The sequence below is a fragment of the Drosophila albomicans genome, chromosome 2R, assembly GCF_009650485.2.
Source record: "Drosophila albomicans strain 15112-1751.03 chromosome 2R, ASM965048v2, whole genome shotgun sequence".
Taxonomy (NCBI): Eukaryota; Metazoa; Arthropoda; class Insecta; order Diptera; family Drosophilidae; genus Drosophila; species Drosophila albomicans.
In genome coordinates, this window is record NC_047631.2 from 24,324,322 (window position 1) to 24,341,316 (window position 16,995).

The window sequence follows — 16,995 nt, forward strand, 5'->3', positions numbered from 1 at the left end:
CTGTTATTTTCACCATAAATAAATCATATTTATAGCATTTATACACAATTTATTATTTCTAATCATAATCATATATATTACCTATTTTTACCAATTTGCGCAAGTTGCAGTTCCATTTTTTAATCCAATTTCAACAAGCTGCCTTTTCACTAAACAGTTTTACATATTGGTTATGCATGTATGTCTGTATATAGTAGTACATAGAGTTATTAAATGTTCATCAACTTTTCTTAGGCTTACATTAAAACATTATATACATAATACACGAAAACGCGGAAGCTGCACTTCAAATAGATTTTAAGCATCAAAAAAAACTTAAGATTACGCCATACAATGAATTATCAAATTGATCACAATCAACGACATATTCAAAACGACATGAAATTGTCTAATTTCTACAGATAACTCGATATCTATTTACTCAATTCATTCACAATTAAAGAATCTGTTAAATATTGCAGATAATATTTTTATTACTTAAGCTTTCATAGTTTTTTTTTGCCTAACCAACAGTATTAAGTCGCAATGTTTACTTCAAGTTCCAAATTAAACAAATACGACTTTCATGTCTTTTTACACATATAATGATTTCATTCATTTCTTTTTAAATGTCTTACTTAAGGTCTAATAAATATAGTTTATATTAATTTCTTTTATTTTTTACATTTTTAACACAAACATTAGGCATGTAAATTAGATTACAAAATGTGCAGTATGAGAAAAGCGATTCGTAAGGTTCAAAAACTCAAAAATAATGTTTCGCCAAGTTTATGAAGCTTTAACTAACACCTAGGCTAAAGACTATACTCTGTACGATCTGACAGTTTTGCTTTTAGGTTTCTTTTGTTTTTCTGTATTTTTTCATATCATATTCTAAATCGCATTCAATGTGTAAAAAACGACATTCCTCATATTTCAAGATTCCGTTAAAGCCGCACTCAGCTCAATGCGCTGGTAGATATTTGAGCTAAACATTAGTTACATTATTTACTGTGCAACTGTCGCTTGCACAAACAGTCAATTCAACGATTTACACAGACTGACCTTAATTATGTCTATAATGCCTAATTAACTAATATATTATTCTGTTTATATTTTTGTATACTATATTATCATTTTGTAGTTTTCTTGATTTCGTACAATTCTCAAACCTAACAGCCAGTTTATGCAAAAATATTTGTTATATTCTCTCTTATTGGATTTGTTGTTGTGGTATTCTTTAATAACTTCATTAATTCACATTATGCGCATGCGTGTTTTTGTTTGTTTAAATGTTAATATATGTTTTTCTGTTGAGTTTGTTGTTGTAGTATTTGTAGTGTTGTTTGTTTCTTATTTTTTGTTGTTGCATTTCAGTAGAATTTGAGATCGCAGTACCGTGATTTCAATATAATTTAATGGACGAGTCTCAATGCTGTCTGCTGGCTTATTAATCATTAGTTTTAATGTTGATCATCATCATCATCATCGTTGAAAAGAAGATCAACATCAACTTCATCGTAGTCGATCTCTTCCAAATCGATGTTATCTTCCTGATCATCATCATCTTCATTATCATCATCATTGTCGTTTTCATTCCCTTCCTGTTCCTCCTCATCGCTGGAGGAATACAGCTGAAGCTCCCTTAGCTGCCTTTGCACAAAATGTTAATGTTCCATAAGGGCCGCTAAAATAAACAACATTAAAATCGTGAATACATAATATTATTTATAATGAGATAAAGTGAAAGTTGAAAGACTTTCGACTTACGCGACGGTGTTCGGCCGGTCCTATTCTCATTGGGTGTGAAATTTAGAAAGTCCCATATCAAAATAGTATCATCGTGCGAGCTGCTCACAATTTGAAACTCATCGAATTGCAGGCGAAAGACGCGGCCAGTGTGCTCCTAAATAATAATAAATTAGTACTCCATATTTACATATATTATGCAAACACATATAGTATTCGACACAAATGATTAGAATGAACTCACCACGAGCGTATTGAGGCACAATGTATTGGAAGCGGCTCGCGGATCAAGTGCGGCAACCAAATCCCACACTTTAATTTTGCCATCATAAGCGCCGCTGACAATTCGCTTCGTATCGAAGCGGATGCAGCGCACCAGCTCTTCGTGGCCTTCCAGAACGCGCAGACAGGCGCCGCACTCGATGTCCCACAGCCTGTTAAGGAGAATGAGAAGTTTAATAAACATTCCAACAATTGTTATTACATTTCACGTGCTCACCTAATTGAGTTATCAGAGCTGCCACTGACCACAAGACGATCCCTATACTGCAGGCAAGCGATGCCACGCTTGTGGCCATTCAGGGTACGCACAAATTCACAGCTCGATGTGGACCACACCTTGATGGTGCGATCACCGCTAGCGGACACAATGTATTTCTCATCAAAGTCCACCACATTGACGGCCGCACGATGGCCAACAAGAACGCGTCGCAACGTTATCTCGCTAGGCGAGGTCATGTCCCAGACGGCAATCGAACGATCCTTGGAGCAGGTCACCATCATGCCATTGTTGAAGCGTAAATGTAGCACCGCCTCGCAATGATGTATCAATGTGTTGACCATTTCCCCAGTGTTAACATCCCAAACACGCACCGTCGAATCACTCGAGCCGCTAATAATCACCTTATCGTCATACTGCAAGCACAGCACCGAACCAGTATGTCCCATCAAAGTCTAAAATAAATGGAATTAAATCAATTATTAAGTGTCTGGCAAAATTCACAATCGTGACATACCTTGACGCACTGGAGCTCCGTGCGATCCCATATCTTAATGGTGTTATCGCGCAAACCGGACACAATCTTGCCATCGTCATACTGCAGGCAATAGACACCCTTCGAGTTCTCTGATCGACAATTGATGCGACGCAGCATGTGTCGGCCGCTTCGCCAGTTATTCTCTATGGTATCTATGTCCTATAACCGAAGGAAGTAAATGTTAGTAAATATAGAAAAAAAGTATTGTTTGAGGTACTCACATTCATTATCTTGGGGAACAGTTCGCGATGGTATGAGTGTGGCCTTTGTATTTGTCCGGGTCGTGGCTTAAACAGATGCTGCATCCAGTTGCGACGCTCTGCGAGTCCACGCCACAAGGAATCTGTGCGCACCTTGCGCTCAATGAGCTTTTTCCAAAGCATGCCCTCGGATATGACACGCAGCCATTCCTTGCACACTAGTTCGGCGGACTTGAGTGATTCAGCATCCAAATACGATAAGATGTTCTCGGCAATGTGATCCAGACCTTTTTCTGAAAGGCACAAGAAACAAATGCAAATATTAATTCAGCTTTTCTTTAAATTTTTATGGCTTTAAAACAATAAGCAAATGTAATAATTATAATAATTACGAACCCCACCATTATAATGCAAACATTTTGTGATTGTTTAGAACTGAGCATGATATATTATTATTGCCTCTAATTACTAACTAAAACTTTTTTGCGCCTGGCACATATTAAAATATATGACCCATTTTCTCAGTTACGTTAAATATAAGGAACTATCTAGTAACGTAGTTGATTTGCATTAAATATATATAAGTATTGTTCTGCAGTTCAACAGCTTCAAGATGAAACATGCACTTAAATGAACCCAATGTGAGTTGATGACTCAACACACAGCACTTTCAGTTTGCTTAGCTTCCTTGCAAGCTCTTCCAAACTCAGCCAAGTGATTAAGCAGTATGCCACGATATATTTAACTACCTATATAAATACACTTAAATGTGTATATAATAAGTACATGTATCGTGAGCCTAGAGAGCCGCAAGTTGTGACTCACTGCAGATCCGGATTGTAATCGAGTTGGTGCATATCTCGTTCGCATCACGCTAATGAAGCCACGATACAATATTCCCAGTGAAACTTTGGCTCATCGTAGGTGCTCCCAAAACCCACGCGCCACCTCCAGAGACGAGGCGAGACTATGACTGTGACTTTGTGACGCGCCTAACGGCATTTGAAGCAGCATTTAGCAGCGGGAGTGGCGAATTGAAATCGTCCAATCGACAGATGTCACAAGTCATGGATAAGAAGGGAATGAATCAACGTGCAACGTGTGTGTGTGTGTCTGTGTGTGTGGCATGCATCAAGCGAAACGAGGTGGAGAGAGCGCCCTGTGCACTGGTCTAGCTAGAGTGAAGTGCATAAAGTGCTGCATTTGCCAAACACAATTAAAAATGTGCATAACTCGCTTTGGCAGTCGGCGAGCAAAGTGACTTTGCAGCTGAGACTGAACTGAGACAACAACATTGCAACGTTGATGTAGTTCAAGTTGTCGCTGTCGTTGCAGTTGCTATTGCTGTTGCTGTTGTCGTCTAACGGTCCATGTCGCCAGCCTATCCTCAGTCAGTTCTGCGCGTCTATCTTTCTGTCTGTCTGACCTCACTGTGTGTGTGTGTGTGAGTGTGCCTGGTTAGCTGCCTTTGAAGTGCATTACAATGTAAATGGAGGAAACAACGGTGCTTATTTCCCGCTCCCATTCTTCGTTTTCCATTCTCTTAACACATCCTGACAAGTCTCTCTCTCTTTGTTCACAAGTTGTGTGCCTTGTTTTGCAAGTGAAAAACTCTTGGGACGAACCTCTGACTTCAATATGCCATAATTATGCACCTAAGGATATCCGGAGTACATTCAACCTCAAATTCTCAACATTGATAAGGCAAATATGTTCCACATTCTATCGACTGTTCTATTTCTTCTAGTACATCACGCGACTAATAAAGAATTTATTAAACTTCTTATTGTTGATTTCATAACTATAATTAAAGTGATTCTCCTTCATGTTTATTGTTTTGTTCATTGAATAAAATATGTCGTTTTGCTCAGGTTTTTTACTTTTCGATTTTTTTTTTTGCGTTTGTTTTGTTTTGCTTTGCTTTGCTTTTTGTTCCGGCAAAGCGCGTTTAATGGGGAAGCAATGACCTTTGAGTCAACAACATAAGCAACGCCAACGACTTCCAACAACAGAGCCCCCAACCCCCCACCACCCCACAACACCTGTGCTCCCAGCACTTGCCAACCAATCAAAAAACAGTTGCACAGCAACAGTCAGCAGGATTGAACGTAAACGGGGAAGGGGGGAACAGAGAGGTGGTGATGGGGAGTGAGTAAAATGTGGGGGATTAATTCGAGTTACCTTCATGTTTCGTTCACTGTGTTGTTACTGTTCTTTGTTGTAATTGTTTTTCACTTCATTGTATTACTTTGCCTGCTGCCTATAAACATTTATCTCTTCCTTTCACCATTCTTATCTAGTTGAGACTTTATTTTAGTTTCTGTCGACGATTTGCAAAGAATTTTGGCAAGTTTCTCTTGTCAAACTTTTCACAATCTTTCTTTGATTAATTTTTCGAAATGTTACTCGAAAAATCTACCCAATGACACATTAAAGAATATTTCGTTATTCATCAAACACTCAATTCGAAAAATTCGAATCTAATAAAATGTTACGTGGTTCAACTCGGACAGTATCGTTTGTATCTGAGCCTGAAGAGGATGAGACCATAGGCCATGACAAGGCCTCTGAGGATTCAGTTAAAGAAGCCATTGTTCGATGGATCATCTACATTATAACCTATGCTCTGATAGTATGTAGCGTTTAAACTGTTAACTCGATAGCTCTTTTCAAGATGCAACTACTTTAGATTATCGGCACTGGAGCTATATGGGTGGGACTCGTGTTGAATGATAGCTTGACGCACATAAGTGCGGATAAAATCGGCTATGGCAGTCATGTTATAACACATATCTTTATACTTTGCGGCGTGGCAACCATTGTCGTTGGCTATGCAGGTGGTTGCTGGTTCAATGCTCATCAGGGTCTTATGCTAAAAGTGGCAAGTATTTGGAACATTTATCTGTCATCGATAATATTCTCTATTCGCAGCACTTTTGTCTCATTATAACCACAATTTTGCTATATATATTGGTAATTGTTATCGTTGTATTTGCTTCAACTGCTCGAAGGGCCGATGACTATCTGAATGAATGCTGGGAAGAATATACGAATAAGAACAGAACAGTCGATATGATGGAGTTACAGATTCGGGTAAACTCGACTATATAACATGAACCATATTCTTAAATCTTTAAAATATATTTCTGGCAGTTCTTTTGCTGTGGCATTAATGGCATTAAAGACTACACTGAAGGCGATTATGTGCTGAGAATGTCGTGCTACTTCAAATTTAATATGCGTGCTCAACCATTTCAACAAACCTGCTCACATGCGATCAAAGACTACTTTCATCAGAAAAGAAACGATTGTATAATCTTCAATAGCGTAGTCATTGTATTGCTGGTGCGTAAACTAATCCTACTAAATTGGAAATGATATTGATCCACATCTTCCCTTAGATTATCTACCTCATTTTGTGCAAATTGTTGCATAAATGGCGCGTGATCTATGTATGATAAGTAGTCGCAAATTCAGTATACGTAATCCCTTTGAATACTGTCAAATAAATGTTAAATGTCGAAATAGTTTAGTTTTAATTTAGATACTAATTACATGAAAATTATCACATTAGAGGTCCTGCTATGGATTAACCACATGCAGTCAGTGGAATTCGCTGTGAGTAATCTGAATTAGAATTGAAGGATCGCGTCCGTCACTAACTCAGTTACTTATTAGTTCGTGGGTATATCCTTGATAATGGGCGGATTTTATCTACCCATCGATCACTCATACATGCAGGTGGAACTAGTGTGTTATTGGACTACTTCCATACGCAGAATGTTTGTGGTGTGCGGCATTGTGCTGATCCTTGCAGGAGCATTCGGTGCATTTTGGTATCGCAGGCACATCGAGTTCATTTATCTAACACAAATGCTGTTCATTGTGCTTGGCATTATCTTCACCATTGTCCTGGCTCTTTTCATCACATACAACTGTCATATCGAGAAGGCGAAGAGAAGAGTGGAATATCTTTGGCTGGAGACCGAAAACGATAGAAACGCATTCTTCATGATGCAACAGCATGTGAGTTCTATAAACTATTTTTGTTTGTAAAGTTTGTAAGATTCGACGAATCAATCGATAGCTAAAATGCTGTGGGAAATCTGGGCCAGAAGACTACATTGACAAGGAGCAATTTCCTGTTTGTCACAAGAATTTCAACGCGGAGGACATTAAATTTACCAAAGGATGCATTGAGGCTGCTGAAGATTTTTACAACAAGAAAGTGATGTTCACCATTGTGGCTATGGTGGCTATGATCGTAGATGAGGTAATGCCTTTGTATTATGATATATTTAAATCTTATTATTCATATTCTACTCAGACAAAATGTCTACTACTTTCCATTGCTCTGTATCGATGCAGGGTGAAGATTGCTACTGTTGCCATCCGCCATAATGTTACATATATTACTAGAAGAACTTGATTATAGATTTCCATTTTAACTAAACTCTGGACCGAAATATTTAATCATGATAATTAAATACTGAGATATTCTTTGATTTTATTTCAACGCATCCTAACTTCAATTAGACAATCCATTATTCATCTAAGCGACATCGAGAAGATATTGTACTTCTCATCTTTTATGCATTATCAAACGATTTCATTATTCTTTGTTTGAGTTTGTCTGTTGCATAACATTAAAAGAGATGATTTTTTTTATGTACTTACTTGGCAACAATGTTATAAAGTCGCGCTGTAGCATGGGCTTCAGATACGCATTGATCTGTCCATGTTGATAGTGGCACATGCGCGTCAGCAGCTGCTCAACAAAGTCAACCTGCCCCGATTCGCTCCACTGTGTAAAGTACTGAAAGCAGACTTCCCGCTCCGACTGATATGTGGGCGATGAATCTTTCTTGCGCACCGGATCGTACAGCATTGTGGTTGTGAACTGTAAGAAAGAATTTCAATTAAAAAAACAATGCGAAATGTGAATTATGAAACTTTACTTGAGTACTAAATTACTATGTAATATATGCTGCCCACTCTCTCCTTATCTTTCTCTTTCTGTTTCTATATTTATTTTGCTGCCTTTGTTTGTTTGTGGGTCTGACAATGTCAGAGGGCACCTCGTAAAAGTGCTCGAAAGTAGGTAGCTCAGGTCTTGGTATAAAATGAATAATGGCAGGTTATGTGCCAAGCGAAGATTGTGCAACTCTCAGACGAGTTGGCGACGAGACCAGCAAATAAACTTGAGCAATTAGTTGAGCTTGAAGTTTGCCTCTCTTTTTTTGTTTTTGTATTTTCTGCTTTTTCGTTTCTACACTTATTAGGATAAGCCGAGCTTAATGCTTAGCGGATAAGCGAACCTTCAAGCTTAATGCGTGATACAAACAGAGATCAATTTAGAAGCTCGCACAGATTATGTTAACTGAGTGAGGTTATTAGTTTATGATCTCGGTACCAAGACGAATGAAAAAGGTTTTAATACACGTGGTGAACAATGGTGTTTGAATATTAAGAAATAAACTTCGTCATATACAAAAATATATTACAGTAATAAGTTTCGGCACTCTAGTAATTTATTAAAATAAAGGAAATATCATCAACATGATGACTTAAAAGACGACAAAGATTAACATAAAATAAACAATCATTTGGAATATAGAATTTATCTCATCACTTGCTAAAAACGTTTTTTAATACCCTGGATTATTTCGAAAATTTAGTTGAAAGATTTCTTTTGAACAATAAACATAAAGAGACGGCCTAATTGTGAGTCATTCTTTATAATTAAGTTAACTGCAACGCCAACAATTTATATATACACCCATATATACACAACGACTATCTGTATATGCGCGATTAGTAAGTTTTTATATATATCTCTAGTTGCTGTGCTGTGCTCTCTATATGTATTAATACCTTGACTACTTTTAAACCTTGTTTATGCATGCACTAGTGTGTGTGTATCGGTTAGTTAATGCTATGCTACAATAGTGTGCGTGTACACGTTTTTCAGCAGCGCTTTATTTAATTGCAATATCATAGTTGTTAGCGCCATTTGTTTGCCTTTGCATTAAACATTAAAGTTGAAATCGTTTGCCAAGATTTAGTTAATGACTTTTCGAGACTATTGCTGACCTCCAACAAACTAATATTGGTCACTTCATGGTGCAAATAATACGTCAGTTTTGCAATTTAACTGTGACAAGTGCCTCCTAGGTCAGTTTACTAGAAATTACTTAAAGGTACTTCTATGCCAATTGACATGAATCATTAATTGTGCTCGTTATATTTAAAGACCCTTTATTTGGGATTATGCAGGTCTAAATTATAACACAAGGGACCGCAAAAAATAAAAATAAACCGGTTTTGTAGCCTTGTACAATTTAGTAACAAATATGCGGCCTGTATTTAAGACCTATTTACTGTCGAGACTCTGAGACTGCCAAATCTTAATGATAAGCGAAGAAAAAAATTATACAAAATAATAATAATAATATTTCCCTCGACATTATTTCACCTTGATGTCAGCTCAGCTTTTGCAACGCAACCACAACAAAGATGACTCAAATGAAACTTAATTGCTGACTGAGTGCGTACAACGTTTTGCCAAAAAATAAAAATAAAACATCAACTTTTGACCCAGAAAATCAAGTAAATAATGGAGAAGCATTTAATGGAATTGAACTGGCTATGCCCAATAGGTTGGGTTGGGGTGGGGAGAGGGGAACTGACCTTCACTCTATTCACGCCTCCGCCTTCTACTTTCCCTTCTCCATCTCCCTCAGTGTCAGTCTCTCATATTTACGCACAATAAACCAAATTATCTATGTAAACAGCAATTTGAGCGAACAGATTGAAATAAATACGAATATTTATACAACACTGTAGCGAACATAAACAAAAACTTGAAAGTAATGAAGGCCAATTATTAACTGTTAATCACAAATATACTCAAAATACACCATTAAATAAATAAAAACAATTTTGATTTGATTAAGGTGGCGATAGAATATGAAATGTGTGTAAGGCAACAACAAGAAAAAGCGTCAAAGAAAAGCTAACGAATTTTTAATAGAGTGCACGAGTGCAAAATTTATAACATATGTACATATGTATGTTTCAATCTACATACATATGTATGTGTAGATATGCATACGAAAATAAAACACACATAAATAAATATATATATGTTTGCAATTGTATGTGTGACACCTTGAGCATTTATGTATGTACGTTGTTGCTCACTCTTATATACGTACACACGTACATATATACGCTGCGAAATACATACTTATATGTATAAGAAACTCAACTCATTAATTACACCTGAAGAAAAAAATAATGATGAACTTACTGCTTGTGCATTGGAGTTAGTCTCGTCCATTATTTTGTCAGTCTCCATTTTCATCATTGTGTTGTTTCTGTTGCTGCTGTTGTTGTGTTTTGTTGAATTTATATTTGCTGCTTGGCTGGTTGCTTGCTGCTGCTATTTATTGAGAGTACACTACCACACACACACAAATATATTGTTTCGCAATAGCTTAAGTTAGCAATACGTTTATTTTTATTTATATGAACTTAGCACATGTACGTTTCCATTAATTGGTAATTAGGCATTATTAAACTATTATAACTTGCAAGAAAATTATATAGAAATTTCGGTTTGAGGTTGTCCATCTACTACAACTCTCTTCTCAGGGTGGTGACTTTAGCGCTTTCTCGTTTTTACCCACTCACAATTTTCATTGCTTTCTCGTTCGCGCTTTATATTTATTCACCACGCCGCGCGTTACTGCCTCCAACAAATATGTGTTATTCTTTTTGACAAGTCATTCTTTTATAGTTTTTATTTGACTTGCTTCGCTTTTCTTAATTATTGAATTTTTATTTCATTCGCACAATAGAAGGATTGCAATTACACCGTGCAATTGCCCGCAAAAGCACGCGTGTTTGTTTGTGTTACACTATTACGATTAATTTAAATTATATTTTCGGATTTTTTCTCTCCACCATAAGCGACGGCACGTAGATGTTGTCAGTGTGTGTGAGTATAGAGGTGGGAAAACATCGAGGGCAAAATCGATGAATCGATATTATTAAATTTTTGTGAAACATCTTTTTTTTCTTGACAAGCGTTCATGTTTTTCAAAACCAAATAAAATATTATAAATGCATTTCATTTCTATGAAAATTATTCTTTATTCACTTTGTTTCATAAAAAATTTTACTTTAAGCTGTTGGTCGATACGAAAATTGTCCAAATATCGATGCCACAAACATCTTTTCTGAACCTAGCGATAGCTATGGCCATAGTTGCACTCCCCATGTATCGATATTGAAATTTCTATTAAACGATTTTTGTATTACTTTAATTAACGAATAAATAAAATGTACTTCCCATTTTTTTAAATTGTATTAACATTTTTATTATTTATTTTAATAACTTACAAATACAGCTGTACACGAGTGTTCCTGCAAAATAAAACCTGTTTGGTGTAAAATGGGCACTCTGACTTTAGATGCTCAACTGAACTAGTTCACTCTCGATCAGTTGTTTTGGATTCTGTTATTTAATTTTTGCTATTGATAAACTATTTTAGGCTGAGGGGGGCACGTCTCCAGATAACCTTCGAGCCCAATAAACTTAACGTTGACGCAAGTAAGTGTCTATTAACATCGTTCTAATTAAAATCGAAACATTCGCTCACATTCGTTTGACCGCAGTGGTCGCTTTTTATTTTGTAAGCCAACGAATAGTCGGTTAAATTCTGTCATATTAATATATTGTAGAAGCAGTTTTAAATAAATATAAATGTAAATTCTTAATCTTTTTCAGTGGTGCGACTTTTCAACACTTTACGCATGGCTTGCCAACGCAACCAGGATACAGCCAACTTCGTCTTCAATGGCAAAAAGATTGTGGGAGTGGCGCTGAACTACATGTAATTGATATTCTTGAGATTCATATTGAGTTTGAGGATTGTTATCGTTAAACCACTTGTATGCCATACGCAGGTGCGCTGTCAAGGCAAGGAAAGTGGCTGTGCCCACAGTGCCCCTCGTCTTCCTGAAGCCCACAAGTTCCTATATTCGCGAAGGATCTCCCATTGTCGTAAGTTCCACTCGACTTCCGATTGTATGGATATTTCTAACTTATTCTTTATTTAGCTGCCCAAAGTGTTCAACAAGGTGGCCTACGAAGTGGAGCTGGGCGTTGTCATCGGTTCACGCTGCAAAAATGTGTCCAAAGAGCATGCTATGGAGTATGTGGGTGGCTATTGCCTGGCCCTGGACCTCACTGCCCAATGCAATCTGACGGCAGCACGTGCCACTGGCGGTCCCTGGACATTGGGCAAGGGATTCGATACCTCAACCCCTGTATCCTCTTTTATACCCTTCGATGCTGTGCAAGATCCACATGCGCTGCCACTGTGGCTGAAAGTTAATGGAGAGATAAAACAAAGCGGTTGCACAGCCGACTTGATCTTCAAAGTGCCTGACATTATCTCCTATGTATCCAAGCATATGACGCTGGAAGAAAATGACTTGATACTAACAGGCACGCCACATGGATCTGAAGCTTTTAAAGCAGGCGATGTAATCGAGTGCGGCTTAGCCGATCTGGCTACCATGAAGTTCAAGGTGTGTGACGAATAAATTGTCGGTCATATGACTTTAAATTAAATTTGTTGTGATTTTAAAACTACTATTAAATTGAAACTTAAATTGCTGTTCTCTGATATGTGAGATATATTCGTGGTTCATTTATTTTCGTGAATCACAAGCCACCAAAAATTTCTGCATCGCTACACAGTTATTAGTGTTCTTCCACTTCGAAGCTGGACAATTAATATAGACTTGTTCCATGGTGCAGGCGAGCAAAGTAGCCGGATAATAGTCACACTGATCCTTCGTGTGCAGCCATTCGAATTGCTTGGCACGGTTTTGAGCTATTAAATGGAGAGCTATAATTTCAAACTTAATAATATATTTATTAACTGAAAGATCTTACCCGAGTCCAGGCATGTATTTAGGCTCTTGATAATGAGCTGCGCCAAGGCGGGATCACTTCGATACCGTTGTTGTAGGCTACTTTGCACAACTGGCAGATTAATCGATCCGTTGGTCAGCAAATAACCATTCTGCTTAAACACACACTCTGCAATGCACTAAAAAATCAACCAATTATAATTTATTATTAGTTAGTAAGTCCTTAATAACTTACTGCATGCAGCGCTACTTTGTCTGCTTTTAAATTACGAGTCTCTCCATTGTTAGTTGTGGTTTTGTTCTGACTTAGCAGGGACTTGCGACAGGACTTGCTGATTGCATCATCTTTCTGTATGTTGCAGCAGGAACTTATCTGAGTTCGAGATAATGATTACTGTAATTATCCTTTATACATGCAAAAGAGTAAATAAACTTACAAATTTGGGTTGTTTTGCTTTCTCGCAGCTTGTCGTATTATCAAAGGATTTCCCCTTAGCGCACACAACTGGCTGCAAAATAAGCCATAACAATAGAATATACTTTAAACACATGTTTCTGACTACAGTGCTCGAATCGATATGCTTAAATTTTTACCTATTTTCATATTGTTTATAATTATCAAATGTTTAATGTAGCATTTAAATTCAAATTTAAAAATGCAAAATGGCGTTTAACGATCGGAACAATTTTGTGCTCCTCTAACAGTTAATAGAGCCACTCCTCAGATGTTAATGGGCTCTGTTAATAGATGCTGCTGCTAAAACTCTGAATTAATAACAGCTGCTCACTTGCTGTTCAAATGTGTTGTAAACAAAACGCAAAGAAATGGCAATGGAATCGGACGGCTTAAATAAAGGACATCCAATCTTTCGCAATGAACCATCATTCAGGGAATTTAATAAAACATTCGAGGATGCTGACGATACACTGTTTTCATTTCTGAACGAAGTGGACGCGGAGACATTAAAAGAAGAGCAACAGCAACCTGCGCAAGTATTCATTTCATACAACCGCAGTTTCGCTCAAAGAGATCCTCGCACTCAGCAGGTTGTGGCCCAGCCTGTATATGATCATAGTACGCAAAAGCTGCCCTATGCATTCCCCAATCCTCAGGAACGACATTCGTCGCTAAGCCGTGCCCAGCAAGCCGCTTGTCTCCGAGTTCTCCTAGCCTGGCAACGCAACGTAGAAGTGGACAAGGCAGATTCCGTGGTGTGGCATGCCACGCACATCAAACGCAGCTCCGAGGAACAGTTGGTGCAGCAGCGCATCTTTGAATACGCCAACACTCAAAAGGAACGCATCTATGAACCCATGAAGCAACTGGTGCTGTGCTACAGCAAATGGTTTGCGGATTATATCCAGCAACTGCTGCCTACGATTCCCACGGCCAGCTATGCAACACACTCGGGATTGCCGCAGCTGTCACAGTGCAAAGCTGTAAACGTGGATGAGGCCAACATGGAGAACATAGAGCTGCTGTGTCGTGTGGGTCAAGTGCGTCTCTGGCCAGAGATTGAAATCAAGCAATCCGAGCTCAGCTCGTTGCGTGTGCGTCTCGAGCGTTATGCGTGTCCAGCATTTGAAGCTAAAACTTTGACACAGCGCCTTGTTGCTGAGCTGAAGCAACGCATCGCTGTGGCGGATGAGGATGTGTTTGTGCTGCCTCTTGATGCCATCTTGTTGCTACTGATACCTGGCGCCTACATTGACCTGCCCACCGAAATGCTGGTGAGCATACGCGACATTCCCGACAGCGCCTTCAAATCCTTTGAGTTCCAGCAACCCTTTGCCGCTCGTCACTGTGGCTGGCATACGAATAGTCGTCTCTTAAGCCAGGCTTATGCTGCATTTGCGCCATCGCAGTGGCTGCAGTTCAATCCTGATGCCAGCGTCTCAGTGATTGATGAGCAACTGCACCAGGATGAAGCTGATAATGATGAGCTGCCTTCGCAGCTAGATTATAAACTGCAACCCATAGAAGAGACTGTTCCACATATTAAACAAACAAAAACGAATTCCGCTTTGATCAGCTGGCGTCTGCGCAACGCTGAAGCGGAGCAAGGCCTGCAAATCTACAGCAGTCTCTCATTGGCTGCAGTGCATGATCCATGGGGTAAACATCCGCTGGGTTGTCACCTGTTCAAACTGGAGACTAAACCAGAATGTGGCTGCGAAGTCATGTCCAAATATGAGCTGCTCTCAGCCTGGTTGCAGTTGAAGCTGCTTCAAACCGAAGTGGGACACTGCACACGCATTTCTTTGCGGGATTTTATACCATTGCTGGAACAACCATTACAATTGACTGCAGTCGAGCAACAACTGCAAGATCTGTACAACATCAGCATGCCACAACAGCTGTGCCATTTGCACGAGTTCCTCAAACTTCTAAGAGGTGTTGCGCCTGGCGAGTATTTGCTACGCTATACAACCAAGTACAAAGACAAGCTTCTGTTATGTCAACCGCTGATGGCGCCAACAGCACAAAGCTTTAAATTGCATGATTTGATTACTGGGACGACGCCTAGCAACATAGACTTTCTCACCGATAGCAATTGCTATCTGCCAATTGCGCCGACGCTGTGCAGCCGCCTGCATGAGGAACAACAGCTGCTGCCTTGTGCTTTTCCAGCCAAAGCGAAGGGCGTGCAACGCGCCAAGAAGAAGTTGAAGGTGGAAACGAAACCCAAGCTGGTGCAGCGGATTAGCTCAAGTTTAACCAAGAAACCAGCACCAAAAAAGCACAAGCGACGTTCTCAACGACAGCGAAAACGTGACGAGGCCAAAGCCAAGGAAAAGGAGGACAAAGAACTAGACAAATTCATGTGTCTGTAAAAAGTACAATAAAATCTAAGGTAGTTAAATGTTTATAAAGACTTGTATGTGGTTTCATTCTTTATTGCATCTTTCACTACGAACCAATACTTAAAGCAGCCATGTCCACCTCTTTAATCAGCTCATCCTCGTTCACCTTCAAAGGCGAGCAACGTGTCCAGAATACCGTGTCCTCTGCCGCTGGCAACTTGTCGCTGGAAAACGTATGTAGCGATAGATCGTTAAACACATTATGCTGCTCGTAATCATCCTCTAGAGCAATCTCAGAGCAGTGTTCCGAAATGCGATTGATATGGTCATCATCAGTGTTCTTTGTACGGTTCAGTGTCAGCATCTCGAAGCTGTTACAGATAAGCAAAACATTGGGCAATCTCTCGCGTTGCCAGTTACACCAAAGCAGGTTGTGCATTAAGGCATATGGGCAGTGGGGTAGATAGTAAAGCGTGGGCACCTCGGCTTCATGACGACCCGCACAATCTTCAGACATAACTGTGCCGTTGAGACGTTGCAGCAGCTCCTTTTCGCTGTCACGGAATACGGGATCATAGTACAGCGCCTCTTTAATGTTGTGTTGTCGCTGGACGCTTACAATAAACGCCGTTTGATGTAGCGCCTGGTGGGTGCGAGTGAAGGGTCCTAAGCCCAGGCACACGATACGTTCCAGCGGTCGCTTAAGGGAATCTAACTGCTGCTGTAGTGTTTCCATGGCCACAATGAAGTAATCACTTTGGGTCATTTCGCCACAGATGCGCTCCAGGCGCCTACAAATTCAGAATTCAAGCTTCAAATTATCACCAAAGAAAAAAACCCAGTCTGTTCCTTGCACCTACGTTTGAAAGTTGTCCACATTGACATCAGGACAATCGTTAAGGTAATCGCTTTCGGACTTGTGACGGTTTCGCCTGCTTAGGCACTTACGTGCCATCCATTTTTTCCGTGTAACCACTTGGAATTCGTCGCCCGCGCCAGACATGTCAAACAAAATCGTTTGTAAATAAACTTTTTTGTTGATGTGTATTTATTATTTTGCTATCGCTTTAATTCGCTAGAGATGGCTGCACTATCGATGCAGCGATGTTTTTGAAATCGATCTTAAAACATTCGTTGGGAGCGCAATAATATAGTAGCAATGCAATTTTTATGTATAACGGAATAAGTTACTTTTAGTGAACTTAGACAATATTTCTAAAAACTAAAAAAAAAACTTTCTGATATCTTCTTGCTTTTGATAATCTCACTCTCGCTCG

The 16,995-nt window shown here is 39.0% G+C and overlaps 7 protein-coding genes across 10 annotated transcripts; 4 read left to right on the forward strand and 3 right to left on the reverse strand.

Moving 5' to 3' along the window:
- Positions 1-448: 448 nt before the first annotated feature.
- On the reverse strand, positions 449-10,980 carry LOC117575722 (beta-TrCP). The gene is made up of 8 exons (XM_034260062.2): positions 10,278-10,980; positions 7,643-7,865; positions 2,987-3,258; positions 2,745-2,924; positions 2,228-2,682; positions 1,973-2,162; positions 1,750-1,885; positions 449-1,666 (listed from the first exon to the last, which is right to left on the reverse strand). Exons 1-8 carry the CDS (start codon positions 10,332-10,334, stop codon positions 1,647-1,649), a joined length of 1,533 nt encoding a protein of 510 aa, XP_034115953.1. The 5' UTR covers positions 10,335-10,980; the 3' UTR covers positions 449-1,646.
- LOC117575729 (uncharacterized) lies at positions 5,044-6,481 on the forward strand. The gene is made up of 5 exons (XM_052006328.1): positions 5,044-5,597; positions 5,655-5,846; positions 5,897-6,058; positions 6,119-6,310; positions 6,367-6,481. Exons 1-5 carry the CDS (start codon positions 5,454-5,456, stop codon positions 6,421-6,423), a joined length of 747 nt encoding a protein of 248 aa, XP_051862288.1. The 5' UTR covers positions 5,044-5,453; the 3' UTR covers positions 6,424-6,481.
- Positions 6,483-9,523, forward strand: LOC127565795 (23 kDa integral membrane protein-like). Of its 3 annotated transcripts, none has more exons than XM_052006330.1 (4): positions 6,483-6,583; positions 6,644-6,991; positions 7,053-7,238; positions 9,452-9,523. In XM_052006330.1, exons 1-4 carry the CDS (start codon positions 6,521-6,523, stop codon positions 9,506-9,508), a joined length of 654 nt encoding a protein of 217 aa, XP_051862290.1. In that variant the 5' UTR covers positions 6,483-6,520; the 3' UTR covers positions 9,509-9,523. The 3 variants fall into 3 exon arrangements, with proteins under 3 accessions (XP_051862290.1, XP_051862289.1, XP_051862291.1); XM_052006329.1 differs by lacking the exon at positions 9,452-9,523 and adding an exon at positions 7,293-7,409; XM_052006331.1 differs by lacking the exon at positions 9,452-9,523 and adding an exon at positions 7,293-7,412 and having other exon boundaries at positions 6,489-6,583; positions 6,707-6,991.
- A 462-nt stretch (positions 10,981-11,442) lies between the features above and the next one.
- LOC117575727 (acylpyruvase FAHD1, mitochondrial) lies at positions 11,443-12,672 on the forward strand. Of its 2 annotated transcripts, none has more exons than XM_034260070.2 (4): positions 11,443-11,582; positions 11,760-11,865; positions 11,939-12,035; positions 12,092-12,672. In XM_034260070.2, coding segments are annotated over exons 1-4 (693 nt in total). In that variant the 5' UTR covers positions 11,443-11,581; the 3' UTR covers positions 12,581-12,672. The 2 variants fall into 2 exon arrangements, with proteins under 2 accessions (XP_034115961.1, XP_034115962.1); XM_034260071.2 differs by lacking the exon at positions 11,443-11,582 and adding an exon at positions 11,609-11,664.
- Positions 12,640-13,530, reverse strand: LOC117575728 (uncharacterized). Its single transcript, XM_034260072.2, has 4 exons — positions 13,351-13,530; positions 13,149-13,286; positions 12,936-13,092; positions 12,640-12,873 (listed from the first exon to the last, which is right to left on the reverse strand). The coding sequence occupies exons 1-4, from the start codon at positions 13,462-13,464 to the stop codon at positions 12,689-12,691; spliced, it is 594 nt and encodes a 197-aa protein (XP_034115963.1). The 5' UTR covers positions 13,465-13,530; the 3' UTR covers positions 12,640-12,688.
- A 144-nt stretch (positions 13,531-13,674) lies between these two features.
- LOC117575720 (little elongation complex subunit 2) lies at positions 13,675-15,790 on the forward strand. Its single transcript, XM_034260059.2, has one exon. The coding sequence runs from the start codon at positions 13,739-13,741 to the stop codon at positions 15,746-15,748; it is 2,010 nt and encodes a 669-aa protein (XP_034115950.1). The 5' UTR covers positions 13,675-13,738; the 3' UTR covers positions 15,749-15,790.
- Positions 15,778-16,909, reverse strand: LOC117575726 (SRR1-like protein). Its single transcript, XM_034260069.2, has 2 exons — positions 16,579-16,909; positions 15,778-16,509 (listed from the first exon to the last, which is right to left on the reverse strand). The coding sequence occupies exons 1-2, from the start codon at positions 16,719-16,721 to the stop codon at positions 15,825-15,827; spliced, it is 828 nt and encodes a 275-aa protein (XP_034115960.1). The 5' UTR covers positions 16,722-16,909; the 3' UTR covers positions 15,778-15,824.
- Positions 16,910-16,995: the final 86 nt, after the last annotated feature.